Source organism: Tenrec ecaudatus, chromosome 8, assembly GCF_050624435.1.
Source record: "Tenrec ecaudatus isolate mTenEca1 chromosome 8, mTenEca1.hap1, whole genome shotgun sequence".
In the NCBI taxonomy this organism is placed as follows: Eukaryota; Metazoa; Chordata; class Mammalia; order Afrosoricida; family Tenrecidae; genus Tenrec; species Tenrec ecaudatus.
In genome coordinates, this window is record NC_134537.1 from 99,888,455 (window position 1) to 99,905,203 (window position 16,749).

Consider the following 16,749-nt stretch of genomic DNA (forward strand, 5'->3'; position numbering starts at 1 on the left):
ACAGCCAGCTGAAATGCTGGCCGAGGGCAAAGGTAATACAGAATGGGTAGTAGAAGAAAGTAGTTCTACCTATCAGTAACAACCACATGATCAATTGCAAAAGTAAGGTTTGTGATTGCATTTCTTCTTTATATGTGCTTATTGAATACTTTGTTCATGTACATTATACCAGATACAAACAGATTCAACATATTTTCATTTTATATATAATAGATGTTTGTTAGGTGTGTGATTTCATTAATGTCTAGAAATCATATATGGCTAAAGAATTGTATGCATGTGCCAAGTTGACAAGGGGTGGACTGTGATAGTTGCTTATCATGCCAACTAGGCCAATAGGAATGTGTGGGCGGAGTTTAATCAGGTTGCTGCTTGATTGGAGGACAAGATAAACAGCTCTGCAAGTCCTGCCCTTGTATCTCTTACTCCCTGGTGATCAGACCAGAATGCTGCTGTTTACCTCAATCTGTGTGCTACACTACCTGTGGGCCAAGACAACCCATGGATCATGTAGCTAGAGCTTGTGGCTACTTCATATCCTGCTTTGCCACACTACTATTGAGTACATTGCTTGGCTTGAGGCTGGTGGATCCTGTTGCTGTGCTTGAATTCCAGATCCCATCAGGGCCTGTCTTACTAAGCTCCCGAGCTACTGGCTGTGGCTGATTCCACACTGCTTGCTGTCTGCTGCCTGCAAGGAGACTCTGCCTGCCTTTCTGAGGGAAAACTCCTCGGTCTGCTTCCTTGTTCTTGGACCCGGAAGCCCGCTTGAGTTGAAGGGCTTTCAGTATATTAACTATTCCAGTAAAGTGAGCTGAACTGAGCCCTCTGTACTGCTATGTGGACTAATTAACTTTTATATTCCTTCTCACTGTATAAACCTATCCATATATATATATATATATATTCGTAAGTGTCCTGGTTTCATTTCTCCAGAGAACCCTGCCTAACATAGACTGAGTGATACAAAGTTAATGATTTGAAATGTAAACCCCTACCTAAGGTATATAATTTTAAACTTGTTTGTATTTTTTTAAGAGACAAAAAGCAATGTGTCAAAAGAAACATTAACTAGAAATTGGCAGGCAGGTAAAGAGGCTTCCTTTACACAGAGATTAAGTAACTTTATATGGTCATCTAGGTACTCTGAGGCCAGCACTAGACACCAAGTCTTCTGTCATCAATGACTTTTTAAAAAATAATTTTATTGGGGCTCTTACAATCCATATATCAATTATAAAAGCATATTGGTACATATGTTCTCAACATCATTTTCAAAACATTTTCTTTCTACTTGAACTCTTGGTATCAGCTCCTCTCTCTTCCTCCTTCCCGCACCCTCCAACCCTTGTGACCCCTTGGTAAATTATAAATTATTATTTTCATATCTTACACCTTCCACTATTTCCCGATTTTTGGGGGGGGTGGGGGTGGAGTGTTAATTAGTCAATCATTGTGATTGGTTCCCCATTCTCTCCCCCATCTCCCCCGCTCTGGTCTACATGGATTTGTAAGACAGAACTTGGGTCATTATAGTGGGGTGCGGAGGAAGCATTAATGAACTAAAGAAACGTGTGTTTCATTGGTGCTATCTGCACCCTGGCTGACTCATCCCTTCCTTGTGACCATTTTGTAAGGGATGTCCAGTTGTTTATAGATGGCTTTGGGTCTCCACTTCAACCCCCTTCATTTGCAATGATGATTGTTTTGCCTGATACCTGATCCCGTCAATACAACAGGATCACACAGGCTAGTGTGCTTATTCCATATGGGCTTTTTTGTTTCCCTGCTGGATGGCCGCTTGCTTAACTTCAAGCCTTTAAGACCCCAGGTACTGTATCTTCTAGTAACTGGATACCATCAGTTTTCTTCACCACATTTGCTTATGTACCCATTTTGACTTCAGTGATCCTGTCAGGAAGGTAAGCATCACAGAATGCCAGGTTATTAGAAAAAAAGGGTTCTTGCATTGAGGGAGGACTTGAGTAGAGGCCCAATGTTCATTTGCTACCTTGATACTTAACATATAAACATATGTACATAAACCTATATCCAGATCATTATATATTAATATATTTACTTGTACACATGCCTATATTTATACCTCTAAAAATGTCTTTTGCCGTTTGCCCTTCGTTCAGCTCTCAGTAACTCCTCAGCTACACTGCACTTGATCAAACCCGCCAGGCATTCTACACTCTTCTGTCATCAGTTTTTTTACCTCTTGTTCCCTCCTCCCTGGGTTTGTTGGCTTACTCCCTCCTTTCCCCCAACTCCCCCTCTCTCCTGCTGCCTTAGAACTGTCAGTCCCATTGTTTTCTCCTCAGATTTGTTTATCTTGCCTAAATCTAGATAGACATGAGTAAAAAGAAGGAAAAAGGGGCAGAAGGGCTATAAATAGTTCCAGGTCTGCCTGCTGACCCTTATGAATGTTCTCTGATCAAGTCTCATGATGTGCCAAGCCCTGCCCTCTGAGTCTCAAGTCTATTTTCAGGATTCCTTGGGGACTTGGTGGTTTTGCTCCCCTTGCTGCTCTGTTGCATTCTCTTTGTGTTTTTCCCCGGAGTGGGGAGGTCAGACCAGGCACGGTTCCCGCACTGTGTCTCCGATGCTGTCCCCTGTAGCACTGTGGGTCAGTGAAGGGATGTCATGTCTAGTGGTGGGGCCAGCCCTACCGTCCTCTCTGTGCTTGTTTGCTGAAAACAGAAATGTCATCCTCAGGGCTTGGTGGGCCAGGAAGCCATTCTCTCTCTCTCCTTTCTCTCTCCTTGCACCCACCCCTACCGCCCTAGTTTGCTTCCGTGTTGTCAGGGCACACCGCCACTCTCCTCAGGCTGCGCCTTCAATATTTTCCCTCTAGAGCAGTGGTTCTCAACCTTCCTAATGCCACGACCCTTTAATGCAGTTCCTAATGTTGTGGTGACCCCCAACCATAAAATTATTTTCATTGCTACTTCATAACTGTAAGTTTTCTACTGTTATGAATTATAATGTAAATATCTGATATGCAGGATGTATTAGGTGACCCCAGGAAAGGGTCATTCAACTCCCAAATGGTCGCGACCCACAGGTTGAGAACCACTGCTGTAATGCAATCTTCTGGGGAGGGTGTTGATGTACCTGGGATTGGGGCCGGCCTCATGTATGGCATTTTAACCCAAGTTGTCAGAGAAGAAGAAAGCCCAAGATAGGACTATAAGATACAACTTTCCTACCTTCCTTCTCATTTTATAGCATAATTATTGTTTTAAACACTGTAAGACATGTTTATCACAATTAATCATTTATTTTTAAAAGATTCAAACTAACAGCATTCGAAAACAGTTTTTTTATGTTTACCTTTATACTGATATTATTAACTTCTTGATTTTGAAATCTAAGGATTCTCTGTGGAACTAATACCATCCAATAGGCATCCTAAACAAAAGAAAATATTGTGGATATGCCATTCAAAATAATATACATTAGCTATGAGAAAATCTTCATTCCTATACATTAATTTTTTTTACTTATCTCTACTTCTAGAGTTGGTTCCCTCTGTCCCCATCTCTTCTCTCTTTCTCCTCCTATTCATATTTAATAAAAATTTTCCCCAATTTCTACTTAATTCACTTTTTAAAATCCCAGTGATTAGTACCTTCTCATGGGTACCAAAATATCATTTTCCAAGGTTATTGTTAAGGAAATACACTAGCGTAATTTGTATAAAGACCAATTTCTCAACCTTGGCAATACTTAAATGTTGCATTCAAACAAATCTTTACTATAGATAACTGTACTGGTCTCTCTACCCACTAGATGCCAATAGCAGCCCTCAGTGGTAACAACCAAAAATGACTCCCTGGTACTGTCAAATATCCCCTGCAGGAACAACGTCTGTCCCAGATGACACTTACTGCTGGACAGATGTAACTGACAATGGAACAGAACTTGCAGTACAATAAAAACCAAAGGAAAATACAAGCTGTCTTATTAGAATATGCTGTAATAAGGCCCTTCTAAAAGTCCTATTACTAGAAAGCATGGGCTGAACATAAAAATAAGCATCCAGAACTCAGTAAAAGAAACGGTGTCAGCACCACTTCTTTCTTCCTGTCACTTCTTGGTACTCCTTATGTACTGGGTTTTAAAGCATTTCTACTTTTTCATAGGAGAAATTCTAAGCAACAGAGAGAATTAAAAGAATTCTCCCTAATCACAAAGCAAGCAAAGGTGAAGCCTCCACATGGGCTGCTTTCTTTCCTGCCTAGTGTGTGAGCAAAGACGCTTTCAGGTATTTTTACTTATAGATATTGGAACATAGGCTCCACATACAGACGCAATTAGATAATCCTGTTGTTTGAATTATCATTGTAATTAGACCCATAAAGCACTATTAACATGTGACACATAGTCCTGAATAATAACAAGGCCAGTCTCTAAACCAAGACTTCGAACTGGTTTAGCCCCATTCAGTCACGTTCAACAAAGTAACACTGGAAGGGACCTGAATTTTTAAAATGAGTGAACAGGAAGAATAATTAGAACAGAAAATATTACAAGTCAAAGCCCTGCTTAAAAAAAATTAATCTCCTTAGAAAATAAGGACAGTGTTCACCCTGCATAGCAACCAAGTCTCTTGACTGACAGACTATGAAACAGCAGAATCTAGCTCAAGCATGGTGGCCAACCCTGCTGCGCTGAATGCCCCTCTCCAGTCCTGTCAGTAATCCACCGTCATGCATCAGGCCCGGAAGGGGTTCACTGCACCTTTTCTGGGTCTCCCATTCCAGGGTTTCGACCTGTAATTTGTCTTCTTGTATTTAATTTTTTTTATTTGAGCTTTGTTGGTCATGCCTGATTTAGGCTGTCTGCTCCCATAAGGATTTATAGTTTGAGAAACATGAATCAGGACTGCTAGGAGTTGAGACCAATTCGATGACAGTTGGTTTAGTTTTGGGGAGGGTCAATCCGTCTTGTCTCTATGCACACACTTGCACTGATCTTTATATTTTGAAAGCAATATTTTCTTGTCCTTTTTTTTAAGTTCCTCTTTAGGAAAAATTCCAATCCTTCGTAAACCGCAATGCTCTAGAGGAAAACAAGTCATCATGACTTTCTTGTACTGCGGAGGAAGCGTTCACTAATGTGCTAAGTGAACCACCAGAGCGCTTGGAAACAGTTAACACATTCAGCTGCTAATCAAATGGCCAGTAATTAGTGCACACCTAATTACCACCTAGGAGCCCTGGTGACTTAGTGGTTGTATGTTGGTCTGTGATCTGCAAGGTCTGAAGTTCAAAACCACCAGCAGCTCAAGAGAAAGACACGGCTTTCTATCATGAACAGTTATAGTTTGGGGAATGCATCAGGGCATATCTACCCTGCTGTAAAGGGTCGAATTGAGTCAGCATTGACTCGATGGCGATGAGCTTGGATTTTTGTGGGTTTTTTGGGTTTAAAGGTGCCTCAGGATCCCTAATGGTGTAGTGGTTACATAGTGGGCTGAGACCTGTAAGGTCAGCAATTCAAGTCCACTAGCAGCTTCAAGGAAAAGGCAGGGAACTTTCTACTCCTGCAAACAATTAGTCTCCGAAACTCACAAGCATGGTTCTATCCTGTCCTGCAGGGTTGCTATGAGTCCACATCGACTCAATAGCAGTGAGTGAGAGGTGTTTCAGAAGAAGAATAGCAAGGGTCTCAAATGGACAGTGAAGAGGCTAGGGTCCCCTGGTGATAATTAATCAACTGAGAGGAATTACTGAGAGGCGAAGAATGGGTAAACATGGTAGTGGGGCAGGAGAAAGGGAAAAAAATAGAGGAAACAACAAAGAAATAAAAATTATATATATAGGTATAAATATAGATATGCAAATATATAGATGTATTTATCTATGTATGTATATGCAAATACAATACGGAAACAGATGGACTTTGGGCCTCTACTTAAGTCCTACCTCAGCGCAAGAACAGTTTATCCTAATAATGTGGCAATGTATGATACTCACCTTCCAAACACTATCATTGAAAACAAAATGGGTGCAGAGTAAAATGTGTTGACAAAGCTAATGATACCCAATTATTAAAAGACATAGCATTAGGGGTCTTAAAGGCTTGAAGTTAAACAAGAGGCCATCTAGCAGGGAAGCAACAAACCCCACATGGAAAAAAACCACACAAGCCAATGTGATCATGAGGTGTTGAAATAAATAGGTATCAGAAGTTCAAAAACAAGCAACCAAATTGATGCGAAGGAGCATCGGCCAAGTGGAGACTCAAAAACCACCTGCAAGCTAATTGGACCATCCCTCACTGAAGGGATGATATATCCAGGGTGCGGTACAGCACTGATGAAACACATAACTATCTTCTACTTTACAATGTCCTCCTCTTTCTAGACCTGCGGATGTACACTGATACAATTAAGGTCTTTTGATGCACAAAACCCAAGCTAGATAAGCCCCTCAGAAACAGCAATCGGAGTAATGATTCCCTGAGGGTGCGGGAGGGGAGAAAGTGGGAACTGACAGCAACAATGACGTATAACCCCACTAAAGGGGAATGAACATCAGAACTTTAGGTGGATGGATACATTGGAAGGTATAAGCGATAGCAAAAAAAAGTTATTAAAATAACAATATATAATGTATTAAGGGTTCAGGGGGTGGTCGGGGAGGGGATGGAGGGGATAAAGAGGAGCTGCTATCAAGGCAATCCAAGAAGGGAGAAAATGTATTGAAAATGATGATGGCAGCAATTTTAACATACGACTACGCTTGATCTAATGGACCTATGGATTATAATTATATATGTAAGAGCTCCAAACAAAATGTTAATATAAAAAGGTTAAGAAAGGAAAAGAAAGCCTTGCCATCTGCTTTGGAAACAGCAGCTGTGGGCCCTCACCCTTCCTAGAGTAGCAATGACCGTAAAAATACTAACAAATGCTGGAAAGGATAGGAGGAAACCCTCTACTGGTGGGAGTATAAGATTACACAACTGTTGTAGAACACTGCATGACAGTTCCTCAAAAAATTGGAACTACAGCTGTCATATGATCCCCTAAAGGAGGAACACGGACAGATCGACGTATGCCCGTCTTCCCTGCAGCAGGAGTCACAGAAACAAAAAGATGGAAACAACACGGCTCCTCGGCAGATGAAATGGTAACCAACAAGGGGTAGGCACAACTACTGGATATGACTCAACCTGAAAGAAAAATGAAGTCCTGATGCCTGCTACACACTGGACGAAACTTTAATCCAGTATGCTGAAAGAAAGAAATCAATCACAAGACAAATAAATGTCAGATAGTCTCACCTATGTGAAATATACAGTGACGAAAAAAGCCTAAATTCCTTTACTTACTGCAGTTATCCTAGCTCTTGCCATATTTCCCGTCCTCTAGCCCGTCTCTTTGGCATTGTTGCAACTCTCCGTATTGCTTAGATGAAGCCCTTCACACCGGGCTGTGACACACAAGGTCGGTCGTTCTATGGGCGGCCCCTTGGGAGAAAGGTTCTCTACTGCAGTAAAGAGTTACAGAGTGACGAGTCAAGGGCAGGAGAGCTTTGTACTGTTAGAGGCAAACATGTGAGATCCTGATGTGTCCTTGAGAAGTCCTCTAGATAACACTGAGAACCCTCTCTTATGTCCCTCACCTATAGTGGCCAAATGTTACTGCCTGCTGAGATCTGGAGATGGTACGGTTTTCCTTGTTGAGGCTCAGTAAGTGCAGCCTGTGATAATTCTGAAATCTGAATTATGTAAGACACCTAGGAAAGTATTTGCTCTTTGCCCCACGAATTCTAAAGTAAAAGTACATAAACTATGTATTCTAAGCACCAGTGGAACTTTATTACGAATAAAACTGTTCTCTGGGGTTTCTAAGGCCATAAGTCTTTCTTTCTTTCTTTCTTTTTTTTAAGGCTGTAAATCTTTAAGGAAGCAAAAACCTCATCTTTCTCTTGAGGAGGCGACAGTGGGTTTGAAGTGCTGACCTTGCATTAGTAACCCAACACATGGCCCACTACCCCAGGCTGTGAGCGGTAGGAGTAGGCACATTTACAGAAACCAGTGATTATTAGTAATCACAGGACCGAGGAGGGAGAGGGTGAATTAATTAAATACCGAACAAGGTGACCACACCAGTGTGGTCAAACACAACAACTGTGTGAATGACTCAGGGCTGGACAATGTTCTGTGGCACACGGAGTTGCTTATTAATAGGACCCTTTTCAGCAACACCTAAAAACAACTGGATATGTGTCTACAGTGAATATTGGCCTTAACTAAATGTAATGCTTACAACTTGATTGAAACTGACATCAATAAGCTGTTTGACACGGCTTCAAAAACGTTTGTGGAAATTTTGTGTTTTCTTTTGATTCCACTTATCTACAAACATTTTGGAACCAGCTTTACATTAGTTTAAAAAAGGAGGGACTATAATAACAAATATTTAATTTTAACAGCAGCAAGGCTGGAGTGGGGATGGGAGCGGCATTCCAACTATTGATACTGTAAGTACAAATCAACACCTAATGAGATTCATTTTCTTGGTTGGAAAGTTTAGGATTATGGTTTTATAAGCCTCTCCATTTAATTGCCTAATATTGTTTTAAGAGTTTCTGCCTGACCTCCCCGTTTAGTGCCTGGGGACTCAGAAGTTTGCCAACAGCCATTTAGGACAGGACAATTGGGTCCCTACTTGTTTGGACCCACAGAGAAAGGAGGAAACCTAGAAATCTGAGAAAATGCTTTGCAGGTTTAACTGCTTCCATGGGCGACTACATCCTTTGCCACTTTGCCATGAGACTGGGAGAAATGGATGACACCTGGCTACCAGTACTGAGCATTTTGATCAGGGACCCAAGAGACTGGTCTTGATTAAACGGGCGGCGGGGTTGGGGAGGAGTGAGATGGAAGTGTAGGTTTCCACTGGAAATAAGACTGGCTGGGTATAAGGAGGCGAGACAAAACACTGAATCAATGTCCTGGGAGCAACTCTGAACTTTGACCTTAAAGAATCTCAACCTTTAACCTAAACAATAGTTTAGCTCAATAAATAGTGTTTGCCTTGAGCATCAGATGCTTTGAACAAATGACTCCAAGCACAGGTGACTTTAATGGGCAGAGTTAGGTGAGTAGAGGTGAAACAATGAGGGCAGAGACAAGGAGAACATGACACAATGTGAAGTACATATGTATCCTTTGTCCATGTTCTATAAAGACAGAGATAGATATAGATGCAGACATAGATATATACAAAATGTTGAGAAGCTGTGTTTTATTGTTTAAATTTTCCATAGTTTCATTGAAACTTTAAAAAATATTTTAAAATGAAAAGAAAAAAGTACTAGAGAGCACAATTCTACTGATACTCACAGAGGCCCCCATAAGTCAATGTCAAATCAATGTCAACTACCACTGGTTAAATAAATCACCTCTTCCAAGAGGCACAATGGCCATGAATAAACTAAACTGAGCCTTACTCCGTGTAATTAGCAAATTTTTACATCAACTTTTAAATACATTCACGTGGCCCGTGTATTTGTCATTTTCATGGCAATACCATATTTCATTGTATCGCTACACCACAGGCTGCTTTGCCATTTCTCTCATGCATTTGGGCTCAGAACATTGGCCTGGGGTATATTCAAAACTCATCCCCTATCACTGTGTTTTACACAGTGTGGCACATATATTGCTATTTAAAACACCAGCAGGGTCACCCATGATGGACAGCTTTCAGCAGAGCCTCCAGACTAAGACGGACTAGGAAGAATGGCCTAGCAACCTACTTCCAAATTCAACAATTAAAAACTCTACGGATCACAACACAAGATTGTTTTATATAGTGCTAGAAGAGGGATAGAAAACCCAAAACTCACTGCCATCGAGTCAATGCCATCTCAGAGCAACCTTATAGGATAGGGTCAAACTGCCCCCTGTGAGTATCTGAAATTTTAAGAGTTTACAGAAGTAAAAAAAAAAAAAAAAAACATCTTCTACTTGAGGAGCAACTAGTGGTTTCAAATTGCCGACCATGCAGATTACAGACCAATGCATAACCACTATACCACCAGGGATCTTAGAAGGTGGGTCACTTAAAATACACAATACCAATGATACCACTGGACATACCAATAATAGTGAAGATGATGTGGACCCAGGCAATTTGTCATTCTCCTGTACATGAGGCTGCAATGCATCAGAGTCAATAGCCATAAACAACAACATATCCACAACATGATTCTGTCTCATAAGGCTAAAGTAAATCAAAGTAGGCAAGATCTCAATACAAAAAAATAGGTCAAAAGGAAAAGTTTAGCCATGTCTGACCATACCAGTTTTCCTGCAGTGTGACATATACTAGTGGTCAGAGTTGTCGTGTGCAATCAGCTGGCAGCCAAAAGTTTGGCAGTTCAAACCCACCAGTGGTGCCACAGAAGATTACAGCCAGTTCTATTGGAGTAATTCTATTCTGTTACACATGAACTCTCCATGAGTCAGAATTGGCTCACTGGCACAAGACAACAGCATTATGGCATGTACTTGGTGATTATTATAATCTAGTTGTGGCTGAGTGGAGTTACTTGGTATGGCTCTGAATTCACAGTCTTTGTAACTCCCAGCAAATGACAGGATGAGAGCACGCAAATAAGGGGTGTAGGACTCTAATGGGAGCAATGATCAGTTTTGTCATTTCATTGGATATAAAATGAGTCACCTCAGAAGCAGGAAGGAAGAATCCCATGATCAAACAGCCCATGTAAAGCTGAGTGCCTTTGGGTAAGAGGCTGGATTGAAAAATAAGTAACCCTTTGGGCATTTATCAGCACTAAAAGAACTTCATTGGCATGCCCAAGTAGGCCAACAGACAAGCGGCCACCTGGCTGAGGCCAAGGACCAGAAAGAGATGTGCCCGTGAGCATGGCTAAGAAGAGGCACTGCAGACAAAATATCTACCGTATATACTCAAATATAAGCTAACCCGAGTATAAACCGAGGTACCTAATTATTACCTGGGAAACCAGAAAAACGGATTGACTCGAGTAAAAACCTAGGGTGGAAAATGCAGAAGCTACTGGTGAGTTTCAATAATAAAAACAAATGAAAATAAAATTACTAAAAATTGAGACATCAGTGGGGTAATGTGTTTAAAATTTATTTTAAATAAAAAACATAAATAAAAGGACAACAAGTCATTTAACATTAGTAAACCAGCACAGTAAGTGGAAAATAAGTTCAACAAAAACAATAAGGTATCAACAATGATATCTTAAGAGTACTATTCCCTGAGCTCAATCAGCAACCAAGCTAAAATGTAAAAGGCTAAAATCCTTCACAACTGGATTCCTTATCATCATCCATATCCCAATGCAGAGCTTCAGCTGGTGTGTGGTCATCAGACGCTGTCCTCACTGAGATTGCCATCATCACCATCACTGCTGTCATTTTCATACAAAGCTCCGTCTTCACTGCCATCCATAGCATTACTAATACTACATTTCTGGAAGGCATGTCGCACCATGTCTTCTGGAATGTCTTCCCATGCATCTCAAACCCACTTTGCTATTAACTCTATGTCAGGCTTCATGAGATTTCCTCCTTTTGTTAGTCGGGCTTGACCAGATGACATCCATTCATGCCAAATCCTTCCCACACGGTCTTTAAAAGGCTTATTCAAAGATACACGTCATAGGACGGCTCTGATTGGTTAGATGTGAGTAAACAAACAGTGTCAGCGGGGCTTTCAATGAACAGCGGAGAAATGGCAATCACCCACGAGATGTTACACCTCGCTGGGGTCCCACTGACCCATGTATAAGCCGAATCGCAGCACATTGTTTGTGCTGAAAAACTCGACTTATACACAAGTATATACGGTATATCCTTAACATTTTCTGACCCTAACTTATAATATGTTAACTTCCGTAATTAAAGGCCAAAATTGTGAACATTGTCTGTGAGTTGTGTGTAGCCACTGCGATGACTTATTGAACCTCGTAGAGAACCAAGTAGAATGCCGTGGGAGGGACAGTTAAAATCAGACTATGATAAATAAGGCTGGAGAGTGGAGGCAAGTCTGACCTCTGCCTCATGGCGATGGGCCCTGGACTAGTGTAGAGATGGATCCTCCTTGCCCCTGTGTAGTCAGTGGACATCAGACATGGCCCCATACAATTCTATATTCATCAATATACCTTGATTCTGATAGTGCTAAGATAACCAGAAACATCTTGATTACAAAACATACTATAAAACAACAGTAGGTGGGTAGTGGAAGGATGATAGGTACTATAGACCAATGAATTAGAGCTGAGAGTCAAGAAATAAACACATACATCTATCATTTCCAACTAGGGTGCTAAATCCAGCCAATAAGAAAATATCAGTCAATTGAATTTCCATATGCAAACAAATAAACTAGACAAATTCCTCATACCCTCCAAGAAAATGAACTCAAAAATGTATGAACAACCTAAATGTGAGAACTAAACCATACAACTCTCAGAACAAAATATGAATAATACTTCGGGCCTACTTGATATCAGAGGGACCTGCGAGTAGGGACAGTATGGCAATGGTCACTGCAGCACTATTCACAACAGCACAAAGATACAGCTCAAGTGTCCTTCAGCAGATGGATGTGTAACAAAAAGTATTTGCTGATGGCTACTGGGATGGTGCAATTTCACTACTAGCCAAAAGGTGGCATTTTAAACCCAACCAGAGGTGCTTCAAAAGACAGGTCTGGTGTAATGAGAAATAATAAAAGAGCAAAGAATAACAACAGTTATTAACATACCAAGAAGACTAAATTCACTTATGAGGAAGTCCCAAAGTACTGACTCAGACTGGCATTCCTCCAAGGGCATAAAAGAGAAAAAAAGAAACCTCAAAAGGCTATGAAAAAGGTTCCAGTCACTTAAAGACTTAAAGCTTGCCACTCTTGTAAAGATTCTGGGGTCCTTGTGGCAGAATGGGATAAGCATTTGGTTGCTACTCTACAAGGTTGGCAGTTCAAAGCCACCATCTGCTCCTCTGGAGAAAGATGAGGCTATTTGTTCCCATAAAGATTTTCAGTCTCAAAAACCCTAGGGATCCATTCTACAGTGTCCTACAACATCTCTGTGGGCCAGAATGACTTAATGGCAATGGGTTTGGTTTGGGATAAGAGAGCTTTATTTTTAACAATGAGTTAGTCAACATAAAGTCAAATCAGTACGGTAAATATTTTATGAGCTTTTTGAAAGCTATCTGGGTGTCCAGCAATTCATTTTATACATATCTGAGTTATAAATGATTCATTTCTTGCTAGTTTAAATTATCTTTCAATTTAAAAGATAGCATTCTCCTATATAACACAAACATATCAAACTCAAATAATTTGCTGGTATCTTAAAAACAAGATTAGTATGGACCTGAAGTCAAATTTTTATTACATAGTTCATCTGCTAGTGTTACTCACAATACTCTGAAATATGAGTCTTTTCTTTGTAAGGTTATAGGAATGAGTCCTTTCTAGATAAATTTCCTTTGGGGAATTAGGTTTTTTCTAAGTAAAATTTTAAATGTGTCCATAATAATTATTACCTTAAAAGATACAACCAGAAAAGATTTCATGTTCGACTTTCCTCTATTTCCTTGTGAACTAGTGTGTGAGAGGTTCTTGAGGTTTCAAATTCCTCTTTCATTAGTAGGAAAGGTTTCAATGCACGGTTGAAACATCCTGTATTGCAAAACTTTAGGCAGCTGATTTTAAAAGAACAGACTCAGGGAAAATGAGTTACAAAAAAAGAAGAAATTGAGTTACAAAAGTGTCTTAACTGGCCTTCCATCTTCCAATTTCCTTCTTCCTATATTCTGTCCTCAATAGTGCTACCTTAATCATAAACCGGGTTATATCATATGCCTACTTAAAATTTTCCACTGTCCAATTCCGACCATTTAGCTTGAAAAATCCTAATAAATACTGGGTTCAAAATAATTTCCTCTATAAAACCTTCCCCAACACCCCTCAGATATACTTAGCACACTGGTCACACTCCGTAAGTAAGCCTGCTGTTTTCAGTAGTTCAATGAATGTCATAGACAGTGAGGCACTGATCACCATTTGGTGAAGCCACAGTTCAAGACCATCAGGATCCCACATTGGCCTAGGTGTAGAAATGCTATCATGAACCTGAGCTAGCCCTGGTGGCACTGCGGTTAAGCGCCTGGCTGCTAATTGAAAGGCTGGTGATTTAAACCCACCTAGCATACAAAGGTAAGTCAGGAAATACAGCGATCAAACTCTTTAATAACATAAAACTATCAAAATGTAATGCTAGTTTCCCACCTTTCTGAAGACGTTGTTTCTCTCTCTCTAGCCCTTCCCTGAAGAACGCTGCTTGCTGCCTTTGGCTTACACCTTGTCAAAACAGCAGTTGGAGATTCCTTAAGGGGCTCAGATTGTGCTCTTTGAGTTTGAACAGCAAAAAGAAGTCCTAAAGAGCCAAGACCATGCATTGAGTGGGGTAAGGTTTTAGTTTCTAACAAATATTCTGACAACAACAAAATGATCCAAAAGAAATTAGCCTTTCCCCTTACTCCCCACTGAATTCGGCTCTGTGGGCCTACCGATAACCCCTCTAATAAAACGAGCATGTAAAATCCTTAATTAGAATAACCTGATGCAAAACTTTCAGCCATCTAGCAGTCTCCTCGGAGCGGTCCCGAGAGTTTGCGAGTGGGGCGCACAGCAAGGCTCCCGCCAAGCGAGATGGAAAGAGTACCCACATAGGAGAACCGAGCCCAAAAGAGGGTTAAGGGGACTCTGAGCCGCGTCCACACCCACCGGTGTTGGCTTAGCCTTCCAACCCCGGATCCATTCCCAGGCCAGGCCTCCCCACTCTCAGCCACCAGAGTGAACCATGAGCGTCCCAAACCTAAGGAGCAGCGAGCGATCCCAAAGGACTTGTCAGGCAGGCCCTTGGGGGCGGACACCCACCTGGCCGCGACCCACCGAGGACTGGACCCAGCAGGCCAAACAACAGCAGCCACTGCAAGCGGAGGGTCCCAAAGGGCGAGCCTGCGCCCGAACCCATCTCGGCGGATTCCGCAGGTTCCACTTAACACTCCGTCGCCTCCGCCTCCTCCATCATTCCCCAACCCCACTCCAGCCCCACAGCCGGCCTCAGGGAGCGCGCCCAGGAACGAGCACGCGCGCGGCATTGACGCAACTTGGCCCTGGGTTCCGGCTCGCGCCTGACCTCCCTAGGCGGACGTCGGGAAAATCTTGTTGGAATAATGGCATTTCAAAACCAGCCCACAGCGCTGCGCTAGTAGGCCCCGCCATCCTTCCCTCGGCCCCGCTCTCTTTGGCAGTGGAAGGAAATTATTAGCAGTAGCAAGAGAGAGGGTTGGAAAGAGGGAACCGATTACAAGGATCGGCATGTGACCTCCTCCCTGGGGGACGGACAACAGAAAAGGGGGTGAAGAGAGACGTGGGACAGGGCAAGATATAACAAGATAATAATTTATAAAGTATCAAGGGCTCATGAGGGAGGGGGGAGCAGGGAGGGAGGGGGAAAAAAGAGGACCTGATGCAAAGGGCTTAAGTGGAGAGCAAATGCTTTGAAATTGATGAGGGCAAAGAATGTACAGATGTGCTTTACACAATTGATATACGTATGGATTGTGATAAGAGTTGCATTGTTGTACATTTCCCCCTGTTTTTGTTCCACCTGTGAACCTTCCAGGTGTGGGCCTTCATACGACTGTGGCGGCGGCTCACTCTGGGTTAGTTGCTCATATGATTTGCTTAGCACTAACAACTTAACAGATTGTATTCGCTCCTGCGCACACTGGACTAGTTTGTTGATGATGAGCAGCCCGCAGGTCAGTCCTAGTAAGAGCAAGAGTAGCAGGCCAGCTAGGCTGGACACTAAGGTGGTGAGCCAGGGTGACCAGTTGAACATCTGTTGAAACCATCTTTCTCGACCTTTTTTACTTTCTTCCTGTTCATTGAGTTTTTTTCTGACTAGGGTTAGACTATCTTTAATTATACCTGAATGATTGGCATAAAAAAAAAAGTTTCTCCCGGGGCCATACATAAATCCCCTTGCTTGAGGTCAAGGCCCCGCCTATTTTGCAGTACTACTTTAGCTAAAGAGTTTAAGCAATTTCTTTTAATGGCTGACAGTTCTCTAAGTCTTGCATGTCATTATCAATTTGATGGCTAAGTATTTTATAGTTTTTATTTCCTTGTATTAGGGCTTCCCTGCCCTGAGCATCATTGGGGTCCCAGGCAGGACGCTGAGGTGGAAACAAGGCTTCTCACAGATGGGGGGCAGTTACTGGCTGTCCATCAGCCCCGAGCAGGACTCTATGGGCTTCCCGCCGGACTCTTTCCCGTTCCTCTGCAGTGAACAAGACCTGTAAAAGTTGCTGACAATCATCCCAGGTAGGTTGATGGGTGTGGGAGGGCATTAACTTACAGGAACAGGAAAACACAGGGACGTCTCCCTGGTCCTCTGGGAGTGTCCGAATGTTGCATCCAACCGAACCTATTCTCCCAATTCAGGATGTGCACACCAATTTCTATAGCGCTCAGGACTGGGCCCAGCAACTGGGGCGGAGGAACGTCTCTCCCAGGCCTTCCCCTAGTTGCGGCACAGGCTCAGGAGATCACCGGCTCCCAGGGTCTAGCTTGTCCCGCTGATGCACAACCTGGTCACCAAGAATCTGGGTGGGACCTCCAAAATGTTGTACATGAGCCGG

At 42.1% G+C, this 16,749-nt stretch overlaps 1 protein-coding gene across 1 annotated transcript in view; it reads right to left on the minus strand.

Annotated features, from left to right (window-relative positions):
• ADAM9 (ADAM metallopeptidase domain 9) overlaps positions 1-15,166 on the minus strand; it is a 142,429-nt gene extending 127,263 nt beyond the window's left edge. Inside the window, exon 1 of the mRNA XM_075556635.1 lies at positions 14,978-15,166. Coding sequence (XP_075412750.1) covers positions 14,978-15,074 — 97 coding nt within the window. The 5' untranslated portion in view covers positions 15,075-15,166. The remainder of the gene's footprint in view (positions 1-14,977) is intronic.
• Positions 15,167-16,749: the final 1,583 nt, after the last annotated feature.